Genomic DNA, 24,227 nt, shown 5'->3' on the forward strand with positions numbered 1-24,227 from the left:
AGCGGCCTTCATTATATCAGCTTCCGCCATGAATTGAATGACTGTCAACATAGTATAGTACCCGAAAACAGATCGCTAAAATGGCCGGAAATGTTGGTATGGAGCAGCTTATTCCTATTGTGAATAGGTTGCAAGATGCCTTCGCGTCCTTAGGCCTCCCTCTTTCCCTTGATCTACCCCAGATAGCTGTAGTTGGAAGTCAAAGTGCGGGGAAAAGTTCGGTGTTAGAGAATTTTGTGGGCAGGTAAATTATTATGCAATATAACTTAATGATCACATAAAATCCTTTGGTTAACAAATGTACTACTTTTTCTATATGTTACTTAAACTTTTTACTTCATATCAATGCTGATGTCAAGTTTAATTATTGTGTGAAATGTTAACATGCACATAAGGGGGCGTATCAAAATAAACGGTCAATATTGGTTTATAGATTACTTAAATCACATACCCAGACATGTATATCAGTCCATGTTATATTAAATGAAGTAACGCTAAGTCGGGACATCTTGTTTGGGTCAAACATTTGATCTTTTGAGTGGAATACTATCACAGATTTCAATATGAATCATATCATGTGGTAGGATCAAAAGAATAACATCAAAATGCATTTTTGTTTAAAAATAGTTTTAAATGATGTGGACTGATGTGTGATAATACATGTATAATGAAAAATTAAATGTTTTAAATGGTACAATATATTTTTAATGTAGGAAGGTAATACTAAGTATTATCATTTTAAATGGATGTTAATCATTATCCTTTTATATTCATTATTATATCTTGTACTACATAGGGATACAATTCAAAGTCTACTGTAACTAATAAATTTATTAATGACATTTGTAACTTATTAGAGTAGTACTGGACATCTCAAGAAATCTATATAGTATATATGGATAATGAAAATATGTACATCATATTAAATTATAACCACCATTTAAAAATTTTTCAATTGTATAGTACATGTTTAATATGACTTTATAAAAATGCATTTGGAAAATTCAAGTTGTACAAACCATACTAATGATTTGAAGATAAGTACCTGACACACTCACTTATTGCACTGCGCTCTTAGTCAGAAAATAAAAGTGTGATGGAAAAAATGGATTTTAATAGATTATAGATCAATTGCATTGTTTATTTGAAGGAATCTTAATCATAGTATGGAAGCTGTGGCCCATATACCTTTTTTCATTTCAAAGAAAATGAAATGCATTCAACAAAAGCATTTGTACTTCATTGGCTACTTTTTACAGGGTTCACTACTCACCAGTTGATTTTATTGAATGGACAATTGTGTAAATTAATGTGGAAATTTTATGTGCTATTCAGTATTAGGACAAATTTTGCTGAACATGGGGAAAAAAGTTACTTGTAGTTTTCATCTGCAAACAGTTTACCAATCATACAGTATTTTATCTAATAGGCTGTTTGCCTAGTGGTTTCACCGATGCTAGATTTGACACACCGAAATATCGTTGCTTACAGTAGTAAAAGGGGGGGGGGGGACAAAAGAGTGAGGTCTGTGTGTAGTATATCATAATTTATTTTTTGAATATATTCGTCTTGTAATTTGCATAGGGATCAAATAGAAGTATGAACATGCAGGCAGTTACAATTGCCTAAAAGTACATAGGAATTGCTTTGAATAACATAATGTGTAAAGTTGTTCACAGTGACAGTGTTATTAAGCTCCTGACTTAAGCTAATTCTCTAATGGTACTGTAAAACGTTTTTCAAAGATTAGCAATCACTAGATATAATTCAAAAGCAGAATACAAGTTGAAAAGTTGAATCATGTCCTTAAGTCATGTAGATACACATTTTTTAAAATCACATCTTGGATTGTAATGTTACACTGTCATTAGTAATAATGATTCATTTTGAATGTAAAATTCTCAGATATTACAAGTAAATGAATGATAGGCATTATGGGGAATAAAATTCAAAACTCAACATTTTTGCAATTCAACAAATCAAAAGAAAGCAGATGTTTTTTGCAAAATAATTTTTGTAAATGATCTGCAAAACATATGTATGATTCTTATTGCTAAAGTCTGCTGGAGTGCATGTTTGTCAAGTTTACTTGAAAGTTCAGTGTATTAGGTTGATCTACAGAAATACAAGCATAAGGAACAGAACGGTATCAATGTCGTTGGTTTGTCATCATGATATCGTTAATCAGATGTTAGTACATGTAATGAGGAATCTCCTTGCACCATAAGGTCATACATACACTTTAAATTAACTATGGAGTATATAAGAGTTTCCTGGTGGAAAGGAAGATATGTGTTATACCTGGTTAATGGAGCCTTAAAGACTCAATACATTATATGTACCAACTGCATGTTGGTTCCCAAATGGGTTCTGAATTACAAGGAAATGATGCTTGGTTCTCAATTACTGGTGATAGGTCACTCGTTATAAAGCGTAGGTCACAGCTCAATTAAAACATGTACCGGTACATGTAGTTTGTAGCCTGGATTTCTTTTACATTACCTTGATCCATATTTATGATAAAAGCATATTTCTTTTAGTTTGGAGATGGTTGATTCAAATTGAAATCAGAATTGAATTCTGCTAGATCTTAATACTCAAACTACTCCAAGGTGAATGTCAAAAGAAGTACCATTAATACAGCAGTTAAACAGTTTAACTAGCAAATGCAAACCAGTTAAGAAAGACATACAGACTCATTGCTGTGTGAAATGTGTTATTTCTTTTGTCCTAAATCTTTTGTGGTGTATAGCCTACCATAACAGTTTATTATTGATCTGATTTCTGCCATAAATGGCTAGTGTAAGCAATCTCCTTGAAGAGTTGGTAGAGTGAAGTACAATTTACAAAACAGTTTTGAATTGAATGATTTTTAAATCATCTGCTCCGAGATAATTTGAAAAGTTTGTCATCCTTCAGCTTTTTTTCTTGTTAGGTCCTTCAAATCTTACTGACCTATTTTATCCACAGCCAATGATTTCTGTTAATGAATTAATGTAGGAAAGTGAACGATCCAATACAATGTTATTAAGTACCACCACATACACATATAAGGCAATTTTAATTGGGGTATTGCTTTCTCTGTGTTGCTCCTGCTCATACAGCATAGTTGCCATGATTTGATTGACTCCTGGAAAGCGATCAGATAGGGCGCTGTTGTCCAATAGTCAATAAATGCCCCAGCTTTGAAATGGAATATTCTTAGCTTTGCTGGGGTAACTACAATGTGAGCAGCATTGATTTGTCAAGGAATCTCTCATATTGTAGACTCTTTTGATGAAAGCACCGCACCAGCCTCCTTTAAACTCCCTTGACTTGTTAAAAGCGTATTGATGTTATTTAGAACTAGAGCCTTTCCAAGAATTAAATTAAATTTTCATCTCTCAGCTTAATCTATCAAACGTAATTATATGTACAAGTCTATGAAGTATACTGTCACATTTTATATATTTTTTTATACATTGTATTGATTAATGCATCAGAGGAAACTGGAAGGAAGTTAGGTTCCTTTAAACACAACCTGTGTTGCTTAATGGATATGAGAAAGTCCTTATAAGGAATTACACATTGATGATTATTACTTAGTGTTTTTCCTAAAAAAAAATAGTTTTTTATGAAACAGACTTGAATATTTATGATGGTAAATGTAATAAATATCTTGTTATTTTTAAACTCTAAGTCTTGTTTATTGAGAAATGTAAATCTATTATAACTCGAGGCCACAAAAGCCTGGAAAAGAATACAGATGCACAATGGACCCTGAACAGATCCTTTACTTTGTTTACTTTTTCTATCTTCATTTTTTTTTTGATGCTTGAATAAAAGCAATTTCTTCCTTGACAACTGACAAGTTGGTATATAGATTTAAGGTAGTGTATTGTGTATTCAGATGGATAACTTCCTCGTAGGAAAACATGTTTTGGTGATTTAAACACTTACATACAAGGACCCACCCCCCTCTTTAAAAAAGGATAAACAACCACAGAGATATAATCGTAGTAATACTAGGGTAGACTAAAAAAAGCCAAGTTTAGGCCCTTAGTTTTATCCACATTCAATTTGTGTGTCTGTCATTAAGCTCAATGAAAATTCATGTACCAATGTCAAAATTTTATAATTAACTGTCTTAGAATTCTAGGAATTATGTGTATAAATTTTAATGTTCATGGTAAATGATATACAAGCACCTGTTTTATATTTTGCAGAGATTTTTTGCCGCGAGGGTCCGGTATAGTAACAAGGCGCCCTCTGGTTTTACAACTGATCAACAGCAATACAGGTAAGAACTCACCTGTCAATCAGTGTAAGGTATGGACAGGTGATGGATGTGTAGAAAGGAAAGTAGCCGGGCTGATTGAATGGCAAGCAGTTACTAACCTGTGTCATTTGTGCATGCAAATATTTTTTATCTTGTTTTCATAAATGTTTATTTCAACTGTTGGTTATGACCTATATTGAGACTTGAAACTGCTTTTCAGGATCAATCAATTTTACAGCACATTTGTTTTTAGTTGTAATACTAGTGATGATAGAACAAAATCAAATCTATGCTTCTACACACTGTGATCTATAAGTTCTAAATACTTACACTTGATTATGTGATTGATTGCATTGCCTGAAGCAGAAATTTCTGATATCTCATTCTTTGCATAGAGCTTTTTCCTCATAATTCAGAGATAATACTAGTATTATTATGTATGATTTTAACGAAGCAAAATGTTTATTTTTTTTTAGCAAAAACTGTATATTACCACTTGGTTTTTTTTTTTAAATTTTAGAATATGCAGAGTTTCTCCACAAGAAAGGTTCATGCTTCACGGACTTTGCAGAGGTTCGTAAAGAAATCGAGGCAGAAACAGACAGAGTAACGGGCCACAACAAGGGCATTTCCAACATCCCAATCAACCTCAGAGTCTATTCCCCTCATGGTAAGTAATAAGTATCAAAATATTATCACATGTCCTTGTCAAAGTTAAGTGGTTCCTTGTTCACAAGTAGTTGAATATTCTTTTCACATTTGCTCTTATTTTTTAAACTATGGGTTTGAATTTCGTTTTATAAAAATGAATTTGAAGTTTTGACTGTTATTGAAATAGAATGTTTTGCATAAATTTTCAGTATTGAACTTGACCCTGATTGATCTGCCTGGAATGACACGGGTTGCTATTGGAGACCAGCCCCAAGATATAGAAATGCAGATCAGAGCCATGCTTCTAGAATTTATCACCAAGGACAGTTGTCTTATCCTAGCTGTTTCCCCCGCCAACACAGATCTTGCAAACTCTGATGCTTTAAAAATAGCAAAGGAGGTAGACCCCCAAGGTACAACACATGCCCAAAGTTTTATTTTTAGACCATGGTCAAAAAGGACCTTTCATTTGTTTTAATTAGGTTTTCATTTTTGTACATTTATATACTTGTATAAGACATGTACATATGATATAATGCATTTTCAACACTTATTATTAAAAAGATAAATTCTTCTCATGAATCATTTTGACAGTACTTTGATTATATAATTAGGAATGTGTATCACTGTTGTTACTTTTATTACAGGGTTACGGACAATAGGTGTGATTACCAAACTAGACTTGATGGACAAAGGAACAGACGCCAGGGAAATCTTAGAAAACAAAACTCTACCATTGAGGAGAGGTACTATCTGTCTGTAGATTATCATTGCTATGTGTCTGTGCTTCTGTTTTCTACATACATTAAAATCTGTGTGGAAAAATTACGAATCTGTACAGAAAAAGTTAATCAAGAATACATTCCTGTTCATTATTTGAATAGCTGATGTTTTGATTAAAGCAGATATAAAATACTTAGATTTTAAATCAATATCCAGAAAAGGACTGTAAACCAACTTTTATTTGTGTGTGAAAAATTTTCATGATAGCTCCAAAGACTTTATCTCATCGCGAATTAGTTCTCAACTTTTTCTGGTATATTTTCAAGACTAGTGAAAATTAGTCACGGCGAATCAGTTTATCTTCTGCAAATCGTGAAATAAAGTCATCACAAGTAAAAGTTGGTTTACAGTATTTGGTCTGTACATAATCTTTTAGCCTTCTTAATGAATTTAATCCTACTATTTTTGTATATATTTTTCAAGATCTACATATCTTGACTTTTAGATGAAAATGTTCAGAGTTATTCTCTGGCAATTTTTTCCTCATGATAATAATAATTGAAAAATCTATTTCAGGTTATGTTGGAGTTGTGAACAGAAGTCAACAAGATATTGATGGAAGAAAGGACATTCGAGCTGCATTGGCCGGGGAACGCAAGTTCTTCCTTAGTCACCCTTCATACAGGTATGTGTAGTATCTCTGACTTTGTCCAGTTATTTCTCAGTGATCATTAAATATAGTTCCATTTATATCTGTTCATTTCTAATGTTTGTTAAAAGAGCAATAAAATGTAACTGTTAATGTGTAAATAACATATTCTTGTATATAGAATATAAAACTCATCTGGTAACAGGTTGGTTTCTGTGTGTATAAACTTTGAAGTCAAGCAATTAGCTGGTACAGTAATTGATCTTTGCAGTTCTCATATTGTGTGCAATGTAATGTATCATAGGGTATGGTTCTATCTTTTGTCACTAGGCACATGGCTGACAGAATGGGTACGCCCTACCTACAAAGAGTGCTGAATCAGCAGCTAACAAACCATATTCGTGATGTTCTGCCTACCCTCAGAAACAAACTCCAGTCTCAGCTTCTGTCCATGGAGAAAGATGTCCAGGAGTTCAAGAACTACAGACCTGATGACCCCTCCCGAAAAACTAAGGCCATGATGCAGTAAGGCTAACCCCTACTTGAGTAGTTCCCTTGCAATGTTCTGCTCATCTGAGCTTAATGGTCATATATGCTTTTCTGATAATCAGGGCTGCGTTCAAGATCGTAGCAGCTAACCTAGCCGCTAGGTCGTAGTTATCTAGGTCTATTGAACGGACTGCTAGGTTAGCTGCTAGGTCTCAGATTTGAAGTTGAGAATATTCAACTAAAGACTAATTACCGTATTTTCCTGACGACTCGTCGATGCGGACGACTCGTCGAATTGCCCGTTTTTCGCCAAAATTTTAACAAAATCCTTCGATACGTCGATCTCAGACCATACGTCGATCTTATCACTTCAAAATGGCCTATAAAACTGCAGTAACATTATCAGTGTATGATGCCACGATGTCACCGATATTGCTACCATTATTATTAATGATTAGCATTTAAACAATTACGCTTTATACTTATGCATCAAATTTTCAAATATCGGCAACTTTTACAAAGTCGCTTGCATTTTAAACAAATCCCGATATCACGTGTTATGCAAAACTAAACTTACTTTGTCAGAAATATTTTATTCCCAAGCATTAAAATAAGTATCCACTCTGACTATCGCCAGTGTATTCGCCATTATGTAACCAGCCACCTGTTGACTCGGCGCGTGGTCAGTGTTTGTTTAACAATTTCCGGTGTCACAGGCATGCACCTGTCTCGTGTCGGACTTCAAAGGGGGATCTCAAGTGCAGAAAGCTTAGCAATTACTATGATTTGATGAAACTTGTTTACTTTGTATCCAGTAATGCAGTTACACGCTATTGTTTTACATAGACACTGTTAGAAATAGATCGATCATTTGTACGACTTGATAATGACGATATACGACATACATACGTTTCCTAAAAAAATTATCTAACAATAATCAAAGAATTGGACAATAATTTATCAATGAACTATAATCACTCTTATAACGGTACTCTTTATATACACAGGGAGTGAAATTGCCGTAAAGATCTCGGCCTTAGGGCAAGATTATTAACACAACCGGTGTCAGCCTATTGTATAAACAGTAGTATTGATAATTGCCGATTACGTATTTTAAGATTGAATTTGACCATTAAAAATTTCTGATTTATACTTTCCACTAACAACTCTTTACAAATAAAATAATTAAATTTTAAAAAAACATCCCCCGGACCTACTGCAATATTTTCTTCCATTCAAACTTGGTTTCAATTTTACTGCGCAATGTTATCTTCCTACTAGTGATACATAGAACCATGTGACGATGTGTTTATAAAAACGGAACGGTAAAACTTTTAATTGATTAAAGACAATGTAACATTTTTTAAATAACTGTTGTTATTATTATGTATTAATGTGTTGACAGATGAGTGAAAATGATAATTATTAAAGATGAACAGTGAATTCAACAACGTAATTTTTAATCACACAGCCAACTCAAGATGATTAAAACCAAGATTTTTAATGCTATTTTTAAAAAATTTCTGACATCGAGCCTACGACAAGTCGAACAAGACGATAAGTCGGGTGCTCTGCTTCAGAGGAAAAAAATACCGACTAATCGTCGGGAAAATACGGTACATCGACATAGTTTGTTAATTTCAAGCGGAAATATACATATTAAAATTCATTTTCACTTAAAGGAAGAATAAAATATCACTAAATAAATAGATTTCATGTTTGTTATAAAGTGGTAACTAAGGTGGCCATCTTGAATTTGATGCTTAGTATAAAATATTTAGGCTACGAATATCTACCTAGCGGCTAGGCTAGCTTACCGTTAAACTACATAGCCCTATGTAGCAGGTACGATCTTGAACGCAGCCCTGTTGTTTTGTGTCTGCCTAAATATTGGTCTGTCGGTGAACCAAAATCTTTTCTTAATGTAATCAACAAACAATTTTTTTATAACAATCAACTTTATGTAATGTTATTAACTTTCTTTCAGAATGATTCAACAGTTTAATGTCGACTTTGATAAAAGCATCGAAGGTTCTGGAACAGAGATTAACACCCGAGAATTGTCAGGGGGGGCCAAAATCAACAGGATATTTCACGAACGCTTTCCTTTTGAGCTGGTCAAGGTATGCATAGTTGTAGATACCATTTCATATGGTCTAGTAATGAAAAATGACATTTTACATTGTACAATTATTCCCATTGGATGTTTCAGTTTTATTGATATATATCTGTTTTAACTCATTTTCTTTTATTTATTTGTAGATTGAATTTGATGAGCGTGAACTCAGGAAAGAAATTAGTATAGCCATCAGAAACATCCATGCTATCAGGTAGTTCTTTTAAGATATTGTACTTGTACTTTTTGGCTGTAGTTTCACTGCTTGCATATTTGTGTACATGTAAAATACATGTGAAATACAGTAAAACACGGTTATACAAACACGCTTATAATGAATTGACACTTACAGCAAAGTGATTTTCATTCCCTTTGACTGTATTACACGTTGTAAACTTCACAAGTATAACAAAATACGTTTATTTCGAATCAAAATCGCCTGTCCTTGTCACTTTGTTAAGTATGTTTTACTGTATGTCTGTTCATGTGAATATTTTAAGACAAAGAGCAACAAATACATCATCTATCATTAATTTGATTTACTTTTTCTTCAGAACTGGTCTCTTTACTCCAGATAAAGCCTTTGAGGCTATAGTAAAGGAATACATCAAGAAACTAAAACAGCCATCTCTGAAGGCTGTGGATATGGTGGTTACAGAGTTAACAAATGTTGTACACAAGTGCACAGAAAAGGTATGGAGTACTTGGTTCTGATTCTTGCTGAAAGTCATGTTTGGTTATAAAATCAAGATAAATTTATCAGTGAAAAAGAAAGAAATCAACATTATGAAAATAGAAACGCTAATTTAATTAACCTATAAATACGTCAATGAAATACTTGTATTATAGAATGAGAATTGTGTAATTTTTTTCACACAAGAGAAGAGCTGATTACTGTCAGTTAAAATCCTCCATGAACTTGTTTTGATCAGATGAGCAGATATCCCAGGCTACGAGACGAGACAGAAAGTATTGTTAACAACCGCATCAGGGAACGTGAGATGGTTGCTAAGGAACAGCTCTTGATGCATGTAGAATTTGAGCTGGCTTACATAAACACCAACCATGAAGATTTTATTGGATTTGCCAAGTAAGTGATAAAGCAAACGTTTTAGACTTTAAGTTAGTAATCCATACATTGTGTATGGAATTTTCTTTTTACCTTTTTGATATGAAAGATTAAATATGGACTAAAAACAGATCAATTTACATCTGGTTTGGTTCTTTTTGTGTAATTATATTGAATGAATATTTTTAGTAGAGACATGAGCTTCAAGAAATATTACTTTGTTTCAATTTGTATGAAATTTCAAGATTGATTGTATGATAAAATTATACTCAGTTCTTTTGACCAATGCTGTTGTATTTAAATGTTGTAATCTTGTTCCACAACATGGTACAGGCCATGAAACACAGGCAAGATGTTAAAACCAATTACTTTAGGCCTCAAAGAGCCCCTGTTTTTTGATGACTGGTTTTATTGTAGCGCGGATCAAGCTGTGAGACAAGAAAGGAAGAAAGTCACCAATCAGGTACTAATCTTGTAGTTTCTATCTTTGACTCACATAAAACTGATCATCATTTCAGTGCCCATAACAAAGCCGAAAATAAGGAAAGGAAAAAAGTTGGAAATCAGGTATTTCAATCCTTATCTTTTACATTCTTTATCCAATCGCACTCTTGTCATCTTGCCACCTTCCACAGTATATCAGGTATTTCTCACTTTTTCATTCTGTACAGAGTATTTTTTGTAAAAGTTGAAATGTACGGTTTATAAATAATGCTATAATAATATGAAATGTTTTATATAACATATATGAACCTAATTAAATATATGTATGGGTATTGTTATAGAGTAACGGTACTTATAATATAAATTGATTTCTGAAATGAATAATTACAGTATACCAAGGCAAGTTTGTATTTACAAGAATTTTCAGTAACAAAAGTTTACTGGTAATGAATATGAATCTACTTATCTAATACAAATCTTAACCCATAGTATCTTATATTGATAATATTACTCCTTCTTGCAAAGTATTTAATTACTGATTCAGAAGCATTAGTCACTATAGCATTGATTTAAACTTAATCTTGATATTAATTAACAAATGAGTGATTGATTGTATGATGAAAACATTTCTTAACATTGATTTTTAAATAAAAATTAAACTGTCTTTGTCAACTTTGTGTCTCAAATGCATTCTCACCATTTTCCTCCTAAAACCTACATTAGTTTTTCATAACTTTCCCACCTTCAACATTTCATTGACATTTTCTCACTCAAAATAAGCTCTAGTTTGAACAGAAAAAATACATGACTGTATATCTGGCCCTTTGGCCATAAAAGTTGGACAAGCTAACTTTTGATCTCAGTCTCACTCTTCCACTATATACTGTATATTCCATTTGTGAAAGTGAGACTTGGATAAAAGGTGAGTTTGTCTAAGTTTTGTGGTCCCCAGGCCTACTGGTGATTACAAGTAAGGTTACTGAGGAACACGAATGCTTAATGCCTTGATAAATTCTGTATTGAATTACCTTTTTTGTAGGTGATACGTAAGGGATATCTGACTCTACACAACATCAGCTTCATGAAGGGAGGCTCCAAGGACTTCTGGTTTGTGCTGACAGCTGAAAGCATCTCCTGGTACAAGGATGAAGAGGTAGGCTGAACAAATTTCTATCCCTCGGGTGAATGAGAATGATTTTCAAGTCCAATTTTTGAAAAAACTTACCGTATTCAAATTCATTTTATATAAACTAACTATTAAAATGAAAATTATCTAAATTTAAATAATTACTTATTGTTCATATAATTAAAATGTAATTGTAATTGATGTGACTTAAATTTATCTTCATTTACATGTACCATATCAGAATCTATAATGTATCATCAAATATGCTTATACTTTCACATGTTGCATTGCAGAAGAATGTTATATATTTTAAATTGCTTGCATTTTTTACTCGGCATACCAAAACTCTATACAGCTGGACTGTTGATATGTTTATTAAGGATTATGATAAAAGTTTTTCTCTCTCTGTCAAAGTTTGAGAGTTTTGAGGGTACTAAACTTGTGTTTATGTACAGGAAAAGTTTTAAAAAAGAAGAAAATTTATATGTTTATGCTTAAATTGGAACAAAAAGCAAAAGTGGCTTGGGCAATGCTTTACAGTATAGAGAAAAATTAAAAGCTGTATATAGTATTGTGTGCTCTTTTCAACATACATTGAATTAAACGTACAAATTAAATCACCCTGTCCACCGTAAATAGATCCCCCATGTATTCACCTCCACAATGAAATCACCACTCGCATGCTATGCATTTGTCACTGAATTTAAACAAAAAAATATGTAGCTATCCTAGCACCACATTGGTAATTATTAACTTGCTATTTTTTTTAATTCCTAGTCTATTTAAGTTTCAGTCCCTGCTAAATTTTTGAAATGGTCATGTGATTTTGTTTTAACTGCTATTTTGTTTAGTTGTTGGCCCTGCATGACAAGCACCGTGCTATGTAACCCAATACGGTTTATACCCTGGATTTTGTAAATGTGTTGGGTTATTGTGAATTGTGATATTTAACAGATTTGTCAGTCTGATTAAATCCACCCCCTTCTCCTTACACTCGTCAGGGTCTGACAAGTATCGATAGGAGGTCATCTTTTTACAACCTTTACTTCTGACAAATCAGGGAAGGACTTTCACTGCTTTAAAAAATCTATTGGAACTCTTCAAAGGAGTTATATTAATAAATTTATCCTTGTTATTTTTGTTACCTCCAGTATGTAAGGTTGCACCTCTCATAAAACAGATGAAAGCATGTCTGTGATTGGTTGGGAATATTTAGATTGTATGCAAATGTAAGGGTCATGTGAATATAACCTTTTATTGATACCTGTCAGACCCTGACGAGTTTAAGGAGAAGGGGTGGTTTTAATCAGACTGCAGATTTGGAATGTGCTGAAAAAGAAATGCAATTGCATATTAAAATTTTGTCAAGCATGAAGAATTTGAATTTGCAGGAGAAAGACAAGAAATTTATGTTATCAGTGGAGAATTTAAGAGTGCGGGATGTAGAAGCAGGAATTCTGAACAAACGGCCCACATTTGCTCTGTATTCAAGTGAAAATAGGTATATACAGGCAGCGAATGGAAACAAGCATTTCCATGGCTCCCTATCTGCCAATCATACGCATATAAATAGCAGGGCTCTCTGTGTGCTTTTGTGTTGTACTCTTTAATTTTGTTTTATTGCATGGTTTCATGATATGTAGAGTAGAAGACACTTCAAGTTTAAAACCCTCTTATTTGTGCAATTCAACTTTTAAAAAAAAACTAAAAAAAAACTTCTTCTTCCTAATAGGCACTTATGAATTTAAAATTAAGAAGCTCTTGCATGGTACACTGTGAGCTAATTAAAACACTGACAGAGAGTATTTACTGTAGGAAAAAATGGAAGGGTGCAATTATGGGGTGTAAATTGAGATAAGATTGCATTAGGGATGACAGTATCTAGGGAAACAATTAGCTCATTAAAATTAAACTGAAATTGAGGTAATTTGCCCAGTGTTCAGAATGAAAGTAACTTAAGTTAGCATCTACAAAATACTATGGATGAATGACAAACACCCCACCCTGCCTGCCAGTGTAGGACCCTCCCTGCTCAACCCAACTCACGATCAGTCTCACACTAACTGCCCCACCCTCCCACTAACTCGAGCATTTGGCACAGGTGCATATTTGACACACTTCTCCAAACAGATTGTAAATAACAGAGATCACTGGCAATTATTCTAGGAGAAAGAGAAGAAGTATGTGTTGACAGTGGACGGCCTTTTAGTCCGAGATATCCCAGACTCGGGTTTTGTGAATAAGAAAAAGTCATTTGCACTCTTTCACCAAGATAACAGGTCGGGATACTAGTATTAGTGACTGCACTTTTCTTGTGCTACTCGTCTTGTCTCCTGTGTCCTGTTACTAAACCCTTGTTGCTTTTTTTATGTTCCCAATTTTTTCACCTGTGGAATAGAAATGGTGGAAATTAATTTTGTTGTTTTTAATAATAACCAGAAGACTAGGAACAATTTTTTTCCTCTTTGAATTTTGATATGTGTTGTTTTTAGTCACTCATCATCATTATGTGTGAAAACATTGCACCTCATTTAAACCTCGTTGTTTTCAACACATGACCATTCGTGCCCCCACAAAAACTTGGCCTCATATTGAGCTGTATGGCATGGTTGTGGGCCAGTGTAACGTTCAGCTTTTATTAACATTATCAATGTGACGTCTGTAACTCCGTGGGTGTTAACATTCCATCTCTCCCCTAGGATCTCACGCTCCACTGACTCGGCAGCAGCGAGACTCACCTTTTTTCAGACACACGTCTGCATTATCACAACATTTTAACGCATGTTTGAATGTTGAAATTTCCAGGAAAAAGAGAAGAAATTTATGATACCCCTCGATGGTCTGAAAGTGAAAGATCTGGAGAGCGGTCTGTTTACTAAACACTGTTTTGCATTGTTTAACCCCGACTCTGGCAGGTATGTGATGGAACCAGAGACAGCCTTTCTGTGTTTTCATCCTCACTTCAACCTCGTCATTACTCGGACTTACTTTCTTCATATTGCTAACGGGACTTGTTTGAGATATGCTGTGTATTCATCCTAATTCCTGCATGAGCATGGCTTGGGGTGTTACTGCGATCATTGCCTAGCTGTTGTATTCATGCTAATGCTCATCATTATTCTGTACATTTAATTATATTTACTTTAGTGGAGAAGAAAAATCTAGTGCACCTGAATATACCGGTAGCTGATGCATTTAGTATTCATGTAATCAATTAATAGCATTGTAGACTTGTACATGTAAACTATGATAGTTTTTCTAGAAAGTCTCTAAGTATCTGTACAAGGAAAATTCTATGCTACCTTGTAAATTTCACTTTCATCACTCAAGGAATTAACAAGACTAATATGATATGATAGTAGGTGATTAATTTTTCTTCATTCACTACAATTAGTGTGTGATGGATTATCTGTCAATGGATTACTGAATAACAGAGTGTGAGGGGTTAGTGGCTGTTAATGTACATGGCTGATTAATTCAGGAACCTGAGACATATCAACAGACTCAAGCATGCCTCAGAGGGTGGATCAAATTGCATGAGTGTGAGCTCTGTGCTCAACATTATCAATTTTTCAATAAGCTGACATTATTTTTTTTATTGCAGTGGGAAGAGGTTTAACAACTCTCTCTCTCTCTCTCTCTCTCTCTCTCTCTCTCTCTCTCTCTCTCTCTCTCTCTCTCATCATTCATGTTCAAGCTATTGTATATACTTGCTGCATTTAGTAGAAAAAAGATTACCAGTGTCATATAATATTTTGCAATATTGAACCCGGGACCACAGATACTATAAATTCTGGGAAAAGCAATTCAGCACTGAAAATAATAAGATTCAGTCATAGGAAATTGAAATGATAATTTCAGAGAGCTTTAAAAGAGCTTTTGCTTATAACATTGTGTATTGTGTATTCATATTTCATGTACATATAAAAAGAATTTATTGAACTTTTAACTCAGTAAATACATTCTGAGATCAGATATCTAGATAATTTTTAATTTTGACAGATGTTATAATGCTCTGTGCTGCTGCCTTGCTAGTGTACACCTACTGTCGATTAAAAAGATCTTTTATATATATTTATTATGTATTTATTGTCAAACATAAGCCAGTTTGCCAATAAGAATGACATCGTATTAAGTTAAAATTTGTATGTTCTCTTAAGTTTAAATTATATATAATGTGTCATCTCATGTTGATGTTTTAAAATTTGTATGCATATATTATAAGAATATATGAAATTCCCTCTTCTAATAGACTTTTCTCTTAAAATTGATGACTAATTTTATTATCTCTGCTGTTTGATTAGTAATAAAAGGGAGGGGGTTTATGAGAAATTGCAGCTTTATTGGTTGGTTGAGTTAATGCCTGTGACAGGTACAGCAGGGCAGGGATTCTGGGATTACTGTTTACCTGCCCAGTACCTGCGTCTATATTACCAGATTCCACACATTTCTGTTCCTCTTGCTGCCTTGTTTTATTTCTGTTCACCTCCATATTATCTTTGTGTTACGCATCATACCTTCATTGTATATGAGTTACTTTATTGAAAAATGTGTCTCTCTTTGAATTTTGTCAATAGAAATTTGAATTTAATAATGATTGGAGACATGAATTTTAAATTCTAAAAAAAAAAAATATAATTCAGAACAAAGTTATTTTTTCCTTCAAAATATTGTTGATTATAATGTACATGTATTTATTCAAATGCAAAAATTTTTAATGTGAGAATATTAAAATATATGAAGTCATAATTGATTGGTTCTGTAGGAATGTATACAAGGACTACAAACAGCTTGAACTGTCAGCGGAAAACCAGGAGGAGGTCGACAGTTGGAAGGCCTCCCTGCTCAGGGCGGGGGTGTACCCCGACCGATCCCAGAACGACGAGGAGAGAAAGGTGAGGACCCAACCATCAGTCATGATGGAGGTCTTACAGTGTGATGCTATGTAGTATTAGTAGTTTTTCTGATGATCATTTTATTTTTTAAAATATGGGTATGCCTTTAAACTTTAGGACAAGTCGCGTTCGGTAAGTCCTTCCATCTGTCTATCTTTCTGTCTATATTCCTAAAACTTAAACCTTCTCCTGATTTATGAAATGTAGCTGGTTAATCTTCAGACTTAGTGACCGTGAATGTTAAGGACAAAGTAATTCAAGGTCATTCAGTCGAAGCAGATGATGGTTATTTACTAAGTTCTAGGTGATCATTATGCTAGTAATTTAATTGGTGGATTCAATAGGGTTGGCAATAGCTAACTGATTAACTGGTAAGTGGTAGCTTGGTCTGGTAATTTAAGTGGTATCCTGGTCAAAACAGTGGTATATTGGTTATGGGTTACATAACCGCTAATTGGTAATAGTTGTAAAAAAAAATTTTAAAATTGGTATATTTTAAGACAATTCCTTGATTTTCTGATCCCAAGAGATGTTGATATTTAATCAAGTTAAATTGGAGAGAATCAAGGTCCCAGGGCTTATTGGAACTATGGAAAGAAAGTGGTCATTGGATGTAAATTATAAACGCTGTTGTTTACACCTGTCACTGACCTAATGTTCAACTTTACATAATTAATGATCAGAACAATTACTGAGTTATGATTGTTATTATACATATTTATTATAAAGCTACTTTCAATATATATTTTATACCATTTTTTGAAACTTATATTACCAGAGACATAAATAACAGAAATTGGCAACCGATCGAAATCTCGCGAAATCCAAGGTCCCTATTGTAAAGTGTTTCCAGTTTAAATCAGTATATCTTTCTAATAAACAATTACATCGAAATACAAACAGCTAAAATCTATTACCAAAACATTCAAATAAATTATATTTTCATGAGTTTATGTCATATAAAAAATATTAAAAGAGGAGTTTTAGGAGGCAGTCGGCCACCCGCCATCCGAGATTTCGTCAATATGGCTGGCCCATATATTTTCTATATATTAATCTTATTTTTCAATATTTTGTTTCAAAAATGTCCAAAACCTATGCACACTTTTCGTTAAAACAATATACTTTTGGTTTAAGATCATTATCTAAGTTTACTAAAATGTAGTTCTCAAAGTAAGGTTGGTCCCGTACCATTTTTCAACAACAAATCACGCTAATGGCGGAGTTGCCTATCTCTGTTATTTATGTCTCTGATATTACATATATCTGTACATATTTATTTTCTATATTGGGCACATTACAGCTACGATTCTAATGGATATTTTAAATGGCAGCTTTAGTTCTTTTCTGCAAAGACAAACTTTTACCATGGGAACTACATTGATATCTGATATGTGGTCAGAAAACTTTAGAAATTTGCATGCATATGCTAGTTTGATATTAGTTTTTTTTATTAATACTAATTATGATATTAAAATTCAAATTATGTTCTGATTAATGAACAGACTATTTTTGTTTTTGACAGTATTTTATCTGACATCTGTAGTAGTGTGGATTTTTAATGAAAAAAAAACCCCAGTTACATATATGTGTCATATAGCTGTGCTTTTTGATATGATTAAACAGTAAATTGGTGGTACCTGTAACAAGTTGTGATGAACTGATTAGCAATACTGATATCAGTTGCCATCCCTACGAAATGTAGTGCTATCAAACAGAACTCGGGGCTTAGTGCTAACAAACTCAGCTTTTTAATGAGGTCTGCATTGGATATATATACTGTAACTATGCTTAAAAGACATAGAATAGAGTGGTGAGACTGAGATTTTCCCATTGCACTGTATATTATTGATAGATAATTCAAACCCTGGAGTCTTGTTGTATTGCAGGGAAAAGATGACATGGGCTCTATGGACCCTCAGTTGGAACGACAAGTGGAGACCATCAGGAACTTGGTGGAATCCTACATGAAGATTGTCAACAAAACTCAGAGAGACCATGTTCCCAAATGCATTATGTCAATCATTGTGAACGATGTAAGTACATGCAGGTAGAGTTAATTGTTCATCTAGTGTAATCACAAGTCTCATATTTAGAATTGTGGAGTACTAGTTAGAGGGATTTTTTTGTGTAAAGAATGTGTTTAGATGTGAAATTACCAGAGACTGCAATAACAAGTATAAAACATTGATTTTTACTATTCTATGCAGGTGAAAGATTTCATTGGTGCTGACCTTCTAGCTCACCTTTACTCCACAACAGAGCAGGTAAGTTGTTACATTAGTACTGGTACACTAGTTGTAGTTTACAGTACCTTTGTATTAGTGAAGCATGTATGATGGCATATGATTTTGAATGGTTAGGGATCACTGATGGAAGAGTCTGCTGAAGAGGCACAGAGGAGAGACGAGCTGATTCGTATGTACAGCGTGACCAAGGAGGCGCTGAGTATCATCGGGGACATCACCATGAACACTAACTCCACCCCTGTACCCCCACCTGTAGACGATGAATGGCTCAAAGTCGACCAATCTGTACAAAATGGGTGAGTCATGTGCAAATCAGTTAGTGTTTCCCCATGGAAATTTTTTATGCATGGGAGGAAAAAGTCTGAATTGGAGCACGTTGCTGCATAAATCGTCCCATGTGCGGGTGTTGAAATACATGTACCATAATTATTGATTATTGCTAGCACATGTAAGAGGTAATAGAATTTCAATTTTTGCAAAATGGTACAAATATTAAACTAATTTTGTTAATCAACAATGAGATACTTTTAGTTTATATTACAAGAATTTTCAAGATGACATTTTCCATTGGATGTAGAAAACTAAAATATCCCTTCTTAATTTAGAAGACCAAATTCTCGGCCATCTTCTCCGAAGCCTGGACGAGCTCCACCCCCACCACTGCCCAACCGACCGGGCAGTGCTCCCCCACAGAATGTCCCAGCGAGGCCCGCACCAAACATTCCATCCAGACCGGCGCCTAATGCGCCTGGTGGACTCAGTGCATCCAACGCAGCAGCGGTGGCGAACATGATGGGAGCTAACGTTCCTCCCATTCCAGCGTAAGTGTCCTCATTATTGGAGAGATTTCATACAGTTTAAAGGATGAAGTATATGTTGTTTACTCCTTCCCAATGGAAACCTTCAGAAATCTTTTGTTACTTATTGAATTGTATTTGTATCAAATTTGAGCTGAACTTTGTCTAATGCCTATCCAAAATATGTTTTTAAAAAAAAATTGAACACTTGTACTCAGTGGGTGGAGAAGGGTGTATTTGGTTCAGTTGACTTGAGCCCTATTTCTTTCAGATTGTTTTAGATACTTGTATGTGAAGTTTAACATTGATTTCACAGAGTATTTGGTGTACGGTGCACTTTATAGATATTGTTATAGATTATAATGTAGCCATATGGTTGAAAAATCATGATTCACTGAATGCTGGCTGGTGTTTTACAAATGGAAACAAAAGTGTAACATGCTCTTTTTAATGTAATGATTTCTATGAAATACCTTGTTTGTATGATTGACACACTGCAATTGAGTGGTTAAAAGTAGTACATCTACTTTTATTTCATAAATTGTCATATACAGCATACTAATCTGTGGCTAAAGAGAACCCATTAAAAGTTTTTTCAAATTTACAACATGGGCACCTTTATCTTTTTTTACAGGAAATATGATGTGCAAATAGATCGGAAAACAGCACAGAAAGGGTTAGACACAAAGCACATCTTTCCAGTAGCTCACTCTCTGTTTGACTGTTCTAGTTGATACTAACAGTCCTGAAATCTTTGTACAGCCAAATAAAATATAACAAAATCCTATGTTTCTTAAATCTCAGGGACTGGTAAAATTTACTGTCACCAAAATGGAAACTCTCCAAATTTAATTTCCACAACAACTTATCAAAGCACATTATTTCCTTATGTATTTGCTTTCTAACATTTTGACTTTGTATATGGAGGGTTAAAACTTATATCTACCTGTATAAACCCCATATGAACTGTATTAACAGAAAGTGAGAACATTTATTTACAAACAGCTAGAGGTGTTGGCCAGACTTGGGGGGAGTTAGTAGCTGCTGGCATGGTCTGCCATTTTAGAACATGTGCTATAGAGCTCAACTACCAGAAATCCTTTGTATTTCACAAAACTAAGAAAACTTCATCTTTTTTTAACCCCTCCCCCTCCAAAAAAAAAATTCTTTTTAAAATAGAGATTAAATCGTATATATAGTATTTTAATTTGATTAAGATGCTAGCTTTAAAATCCCCTCTCATCACCATATTAAGTTGAGTTATTTTTGTTATCCTATGCATATGTTGTCCCAGACTTTCAATGATGAAAATGTTCTTGTGGCGCATTAGTTACTTGTAGCTGTTAAAAACTTGTATGTCTAAGGAAGATTTTATTTGTAGAACTTATTTGCTTCAAAATTCAAATATTCCACCTTTCCATATATAAATACTATTGAGATCAATATATTTACAGCCTTAGTTAATTCAAATTGATAGTATTTATACACTTTCAGTGTATACTGACAATCCTAATTAACTGTATTGATAATGCATCATCAACATATAAACATGGGATATGGCCTAAAGCACATGTTCAGAATGGCCTATTGCTTTGCTGTTCATAGAAAATCAACTATACATTTAAGAGCTGAATTTGTAATGGTATTTCTTGCTTTTATTTTATAGAATTTCTTGGAGTATTTTCATGTCTCAGCAATTATCTGTAGTCTTTCTGCAGTATATTGATGTCAAATGGAAATCATTTATGAATGTTTTCGTGTGACACATTTTGCATGCATGTGGTTTTTGCTTTTGAATGGCATTTTTCAAAGTTTATATATGCATTGAAATTTGTTGGTTTAACAATTAATGCACATGTTGATTTCTGAGACTTTTGTTATTCATAACACTAATCAATCTCTCCCTTCTTGTGGCCAATAAGTCAGGGGTGGTCATGTTTAGAAGATAAGTGTAGTACATTAAAATCGCCTATATGCCTATTTTGGTAGGTATAAAGTTAATAAAACCTGAGTTTGTTGGAAAGGGTATATAGGGTTATAATTTGAATTGGCCAGTTTTTAATCACCATAGATTTATTTAAGGAATAAGCAATCATTATGTATTATGGGGTGATCAAATACGGTAGGGGGTAAAATATCAAGGAATTAGTATTACAAAATATATTACATCCAGGCAGTTGATGATTGTGAGCTTTTACATTCCAAGTAAATCCAACAGTAAAGGAACATTACTGGCCATTAGCAGATTCTATTAACATCCTTTATTTATCTCTGTGACATTCAAGTAACCAACTAACAAACTAAAGTCCTCTCTTGTGTACTTAATAAACACTTTTTGTATTTGAATTTATAATCTAGTAAAAAAAAGATAGCTCTGTTATATATATATACATATATATTTAAGTCACCAGGCTCGCAACTTTTGTTTGGCTTATATTTCTTCTTGGCTAGATTTAGTTTTTTTGAATAATTTTTTTTTTTTCGTTTATAAATGTATGTTTTTCTATTAAAGAAATATCTAATGCTCGGAATCTTAAATTAGATAGCAAATTTTAAAATTTCGTAATGATAATTTTTATAGTCATAAAATTGATATTGGAAATTTTATTTTTATGCTTGGAGAAATTTTAAGTTAAAAGTAGTTAAATAGAAAATCTTCATTTTTGTTAGTGCTTTTATTATATTTTTAGTTGGAATGAATATAAAGTGTTTATTTTTTTCACAACATTTAGCTGGAATGTTGGCCAAGCGGTTGGAAGTGCATATATGCGCAAGTATGTTGACCTTCCTCTGTTCCTTCTATATTGATATAATCAGGAAGTTATCATGCTTTCGCTTCTTAATTTGTTTGCATGATACTGCCTATATGTAGCTCTACAACGTCTCGTCTGTCTGAAATGTGATTTTTTGTTTAATTGTATCTTTTATCATATATATTGCAGCCAATATAACTTTTAACAATGTATATACCATTTAATACATCTCTCATGTCCTCATGTAGCCATTCATATCTAAGGGGGAGAAGGCATCAAAAATCCTTTCAATTGAAAATTTTAAAAACCTGGGGGCTCATCTACGGGCACATACAAATATATGACATCATCTTCGTCTACAGCTGTGTGCATATTACCTCCCTTTGCATATCAATATACATTACATAGAATATTTGCATACTAGTTAACTTCTGTACATTGCATTAACTTAACTATAACATGATGCATTTTTGAGAGCATAAAGAAGTGAATCTTATTTCCCTAGCTATTTTATTTCCCCTATTGCAATGACAGAAAATTCACAATATTGTCTTGATAAAGAAAAACTTGATTGTTTGAACATTTTGGTCTTGAATACCATGGATATGTGAAAGCGAGATGGAAGTCCCAACATTTGCTTGAATGTATATTGTAAATGGGGCTTGCATATTGTGATTGAGCCGAAACAATATGTTCTGAGTTTGTTCCATCACAGATCATGTATTGGACACCACCAGCTATTTTCATCAATACATGTACTTGTATTCTTAGCTTTGTCTCAAAATGTCATCTTGCATTGGCAGCTGTAAACATGAATATGTTAATTAGTACATGTATGTACAATTTTGTGAGACCATTAACTATCCATTTATTGTTTTGCAATGGTTAGTCATGCTGCTTTTTATTGGATCTTTACACAATCCATGAAGAAAGTTCATTTTTGTGAAAATTTTCAAATAACTTCTGTATAAAGGGAAGTATTTGCCCCTGCTTTATTTTCGCCCCTTTTGCCCTCGTCGGATGGAGAATTTAAGACAGGGCAAATTCCATTCTCGCAAATAATATCTTTTTTAACACTATTTCATCTTGGCAAATTCAAGACTGAACAAAACCATTGGCAAGTGTAGAAGGGCGAAAATAATACAGGCGAAAATAACCTGTATACAGTAAGTGGAAAGAATTGGATATGGAGTAGTTAAAACATCTGTGAAACAGCAAATAGAGTAGAAATGGTCTCGAGCACTATGCGGTGAAAATAAATTCCCAAAAGTTTGAGCTAAAACAAAAGCTTCAGCAGAGTTGATTGTGTGGTTTGAGATTTTTCTGTTGCACTGTACATGTACTCACTAGGTTTGTTTTGTCTTTCAGTCGCCCTGGATCACAAGCAAATGTTCCCAGAATTCCAGAGCGACCATCAATTCCATCAAGACCAAACATGAACTGAGAGGAAGATGATCGTAGGCAATGGAGTGAGTGGAAGCAGGAACTGCTTGATGTTTTATTATGCAAAGGCACAGAGTGGATATCATTCTTACTTGGAATAAGCCTGGATTTCACAACAAAAGATTTGCTGGGAGCTGTGATAGGGGCGTCAGCTGGCTGGTGACCTATTTAATTCTTCCAGATCAAGAAAACTGGACTTTTTTCCTGTTCTTTTTTTTTTTTTACCACATTATGCACTGTAAAACCATTTGACAAGAAAGGGATAATTAATCACAAGAAACTAATTTTGAATTTGCTACATGAATAGCAGCTGATTGCTCTCAGTTTGGTTCCAAGACAAACTGAATGTATAATTGTCTCAAAAATATTGCTCTGATTAGCTATGGGAAATTCTAAATCTTGATTTTAATTACCACGTGAATTAGTACAGGTATTGTTAAAAAAAGAAATGTGTGGGTGTATAACTAAACTGGTAACTTACATGTATACTAGATCAGTGGTAACTTGTACTAGATCAATGGTAACTTGTACTAGATCAGTGTTAACTTGTACTACATCAATGGTA

The 24,227-nt window shown here is 33.6% G+C and overlaps 1 protein-coding gene across 13 annotated transcripts; it reads left to right on the top strand.

Annotated features, from left to right (window-relative positions):
* Positions 1-23,883, top strand: LOC105328720 (dynamin-1). 13 transcript variants are annotated; one of them, XM_034443800.2, is made up of 23 exons: positions 1-244; positions 4,206-4,279; positions 4,779-4,928; positions 5,119-5,322; positions 5,557-5,655; positions 6,209-6,317; positions 6,612-6,806; positions 8,758-8,893; positions 9,033-9,100; positions 9,441-9,579; positions 9,819-9,976; positions 10,373-10,418; positions 11,439-11,552; positions 12,917-13,026; positions 16,291-16,420; positions 16,538-16,552; positions 18,310-18,456; positions 18,631-18,687; positions 18,784-18,965; positions 19,275-19,490; positions 20,101-20,142; positions 22,199-22,240; positions 23,588-23,883. In XM_034443800.2, exons 1-23 carry the CDS (start codon positions 81-83, stop codon positions 23,661-23,663), a joined length of 2,673 nt encoding a protein of 890 aa, XP_034299691.2. In that variant the 5' UTR covers positions 1-80; the 3' UTR covers positions 23,664-23,883. The 13 variants fall into 13 exon arrangements, with proteins under 13 accessions (XP_034299691.2, XP_034299688.2, XP_034299687.2 ...); XM_034443797.2 differs by lacking the exon at positions 12,917-13,026 and adding an exon at positions 13,692-13,804; XM_034443796.2 differs by lacking the exon at positions 10,373-10,418 and adding an exon at positions 10,474-10,522.
* The last annotated feature ends 344 nt before the right edge of the window (positions 23,884-24,227 follow it).

The sequence above is a fragment of the Magallana gigas genome, chromosome 2 (genome assembly GCF_963853765.1).
Source record: "Magallana gigas chromosome 2, xbMagGiga1.1, whole genome shotgun sequence".
NCBI lineage: Eukaryota > Metazoa > Mollusca > Bivalvia > Ostreida > Ostreidae > Magallana > Magallana gigas.

Bases quoted from the DNA above. Each gene is read 5' to 3' on its own strand.
- LOC105328720 (XM_034443794.2), top strand. From the start codon at position 81: ATGGCCGGAAATGTTGGTATGGAGCAGCTTATTCCTATTGTGAATAGG. The intron at 5,323-5,556 runs GTACAACACATG...CTTTTATTACAG, and splicing joins AAAGGAGGTAGACCCCCAAG to GGTTACGGACAATAGGTGTG. The intron at 5,656-6,208 runs GTACTATCTGTC...AATCTATTTCAG, and splicing joins AACTCTACCATTGAGGAGAG to GTTATGTTGGAGTTGTGAAC.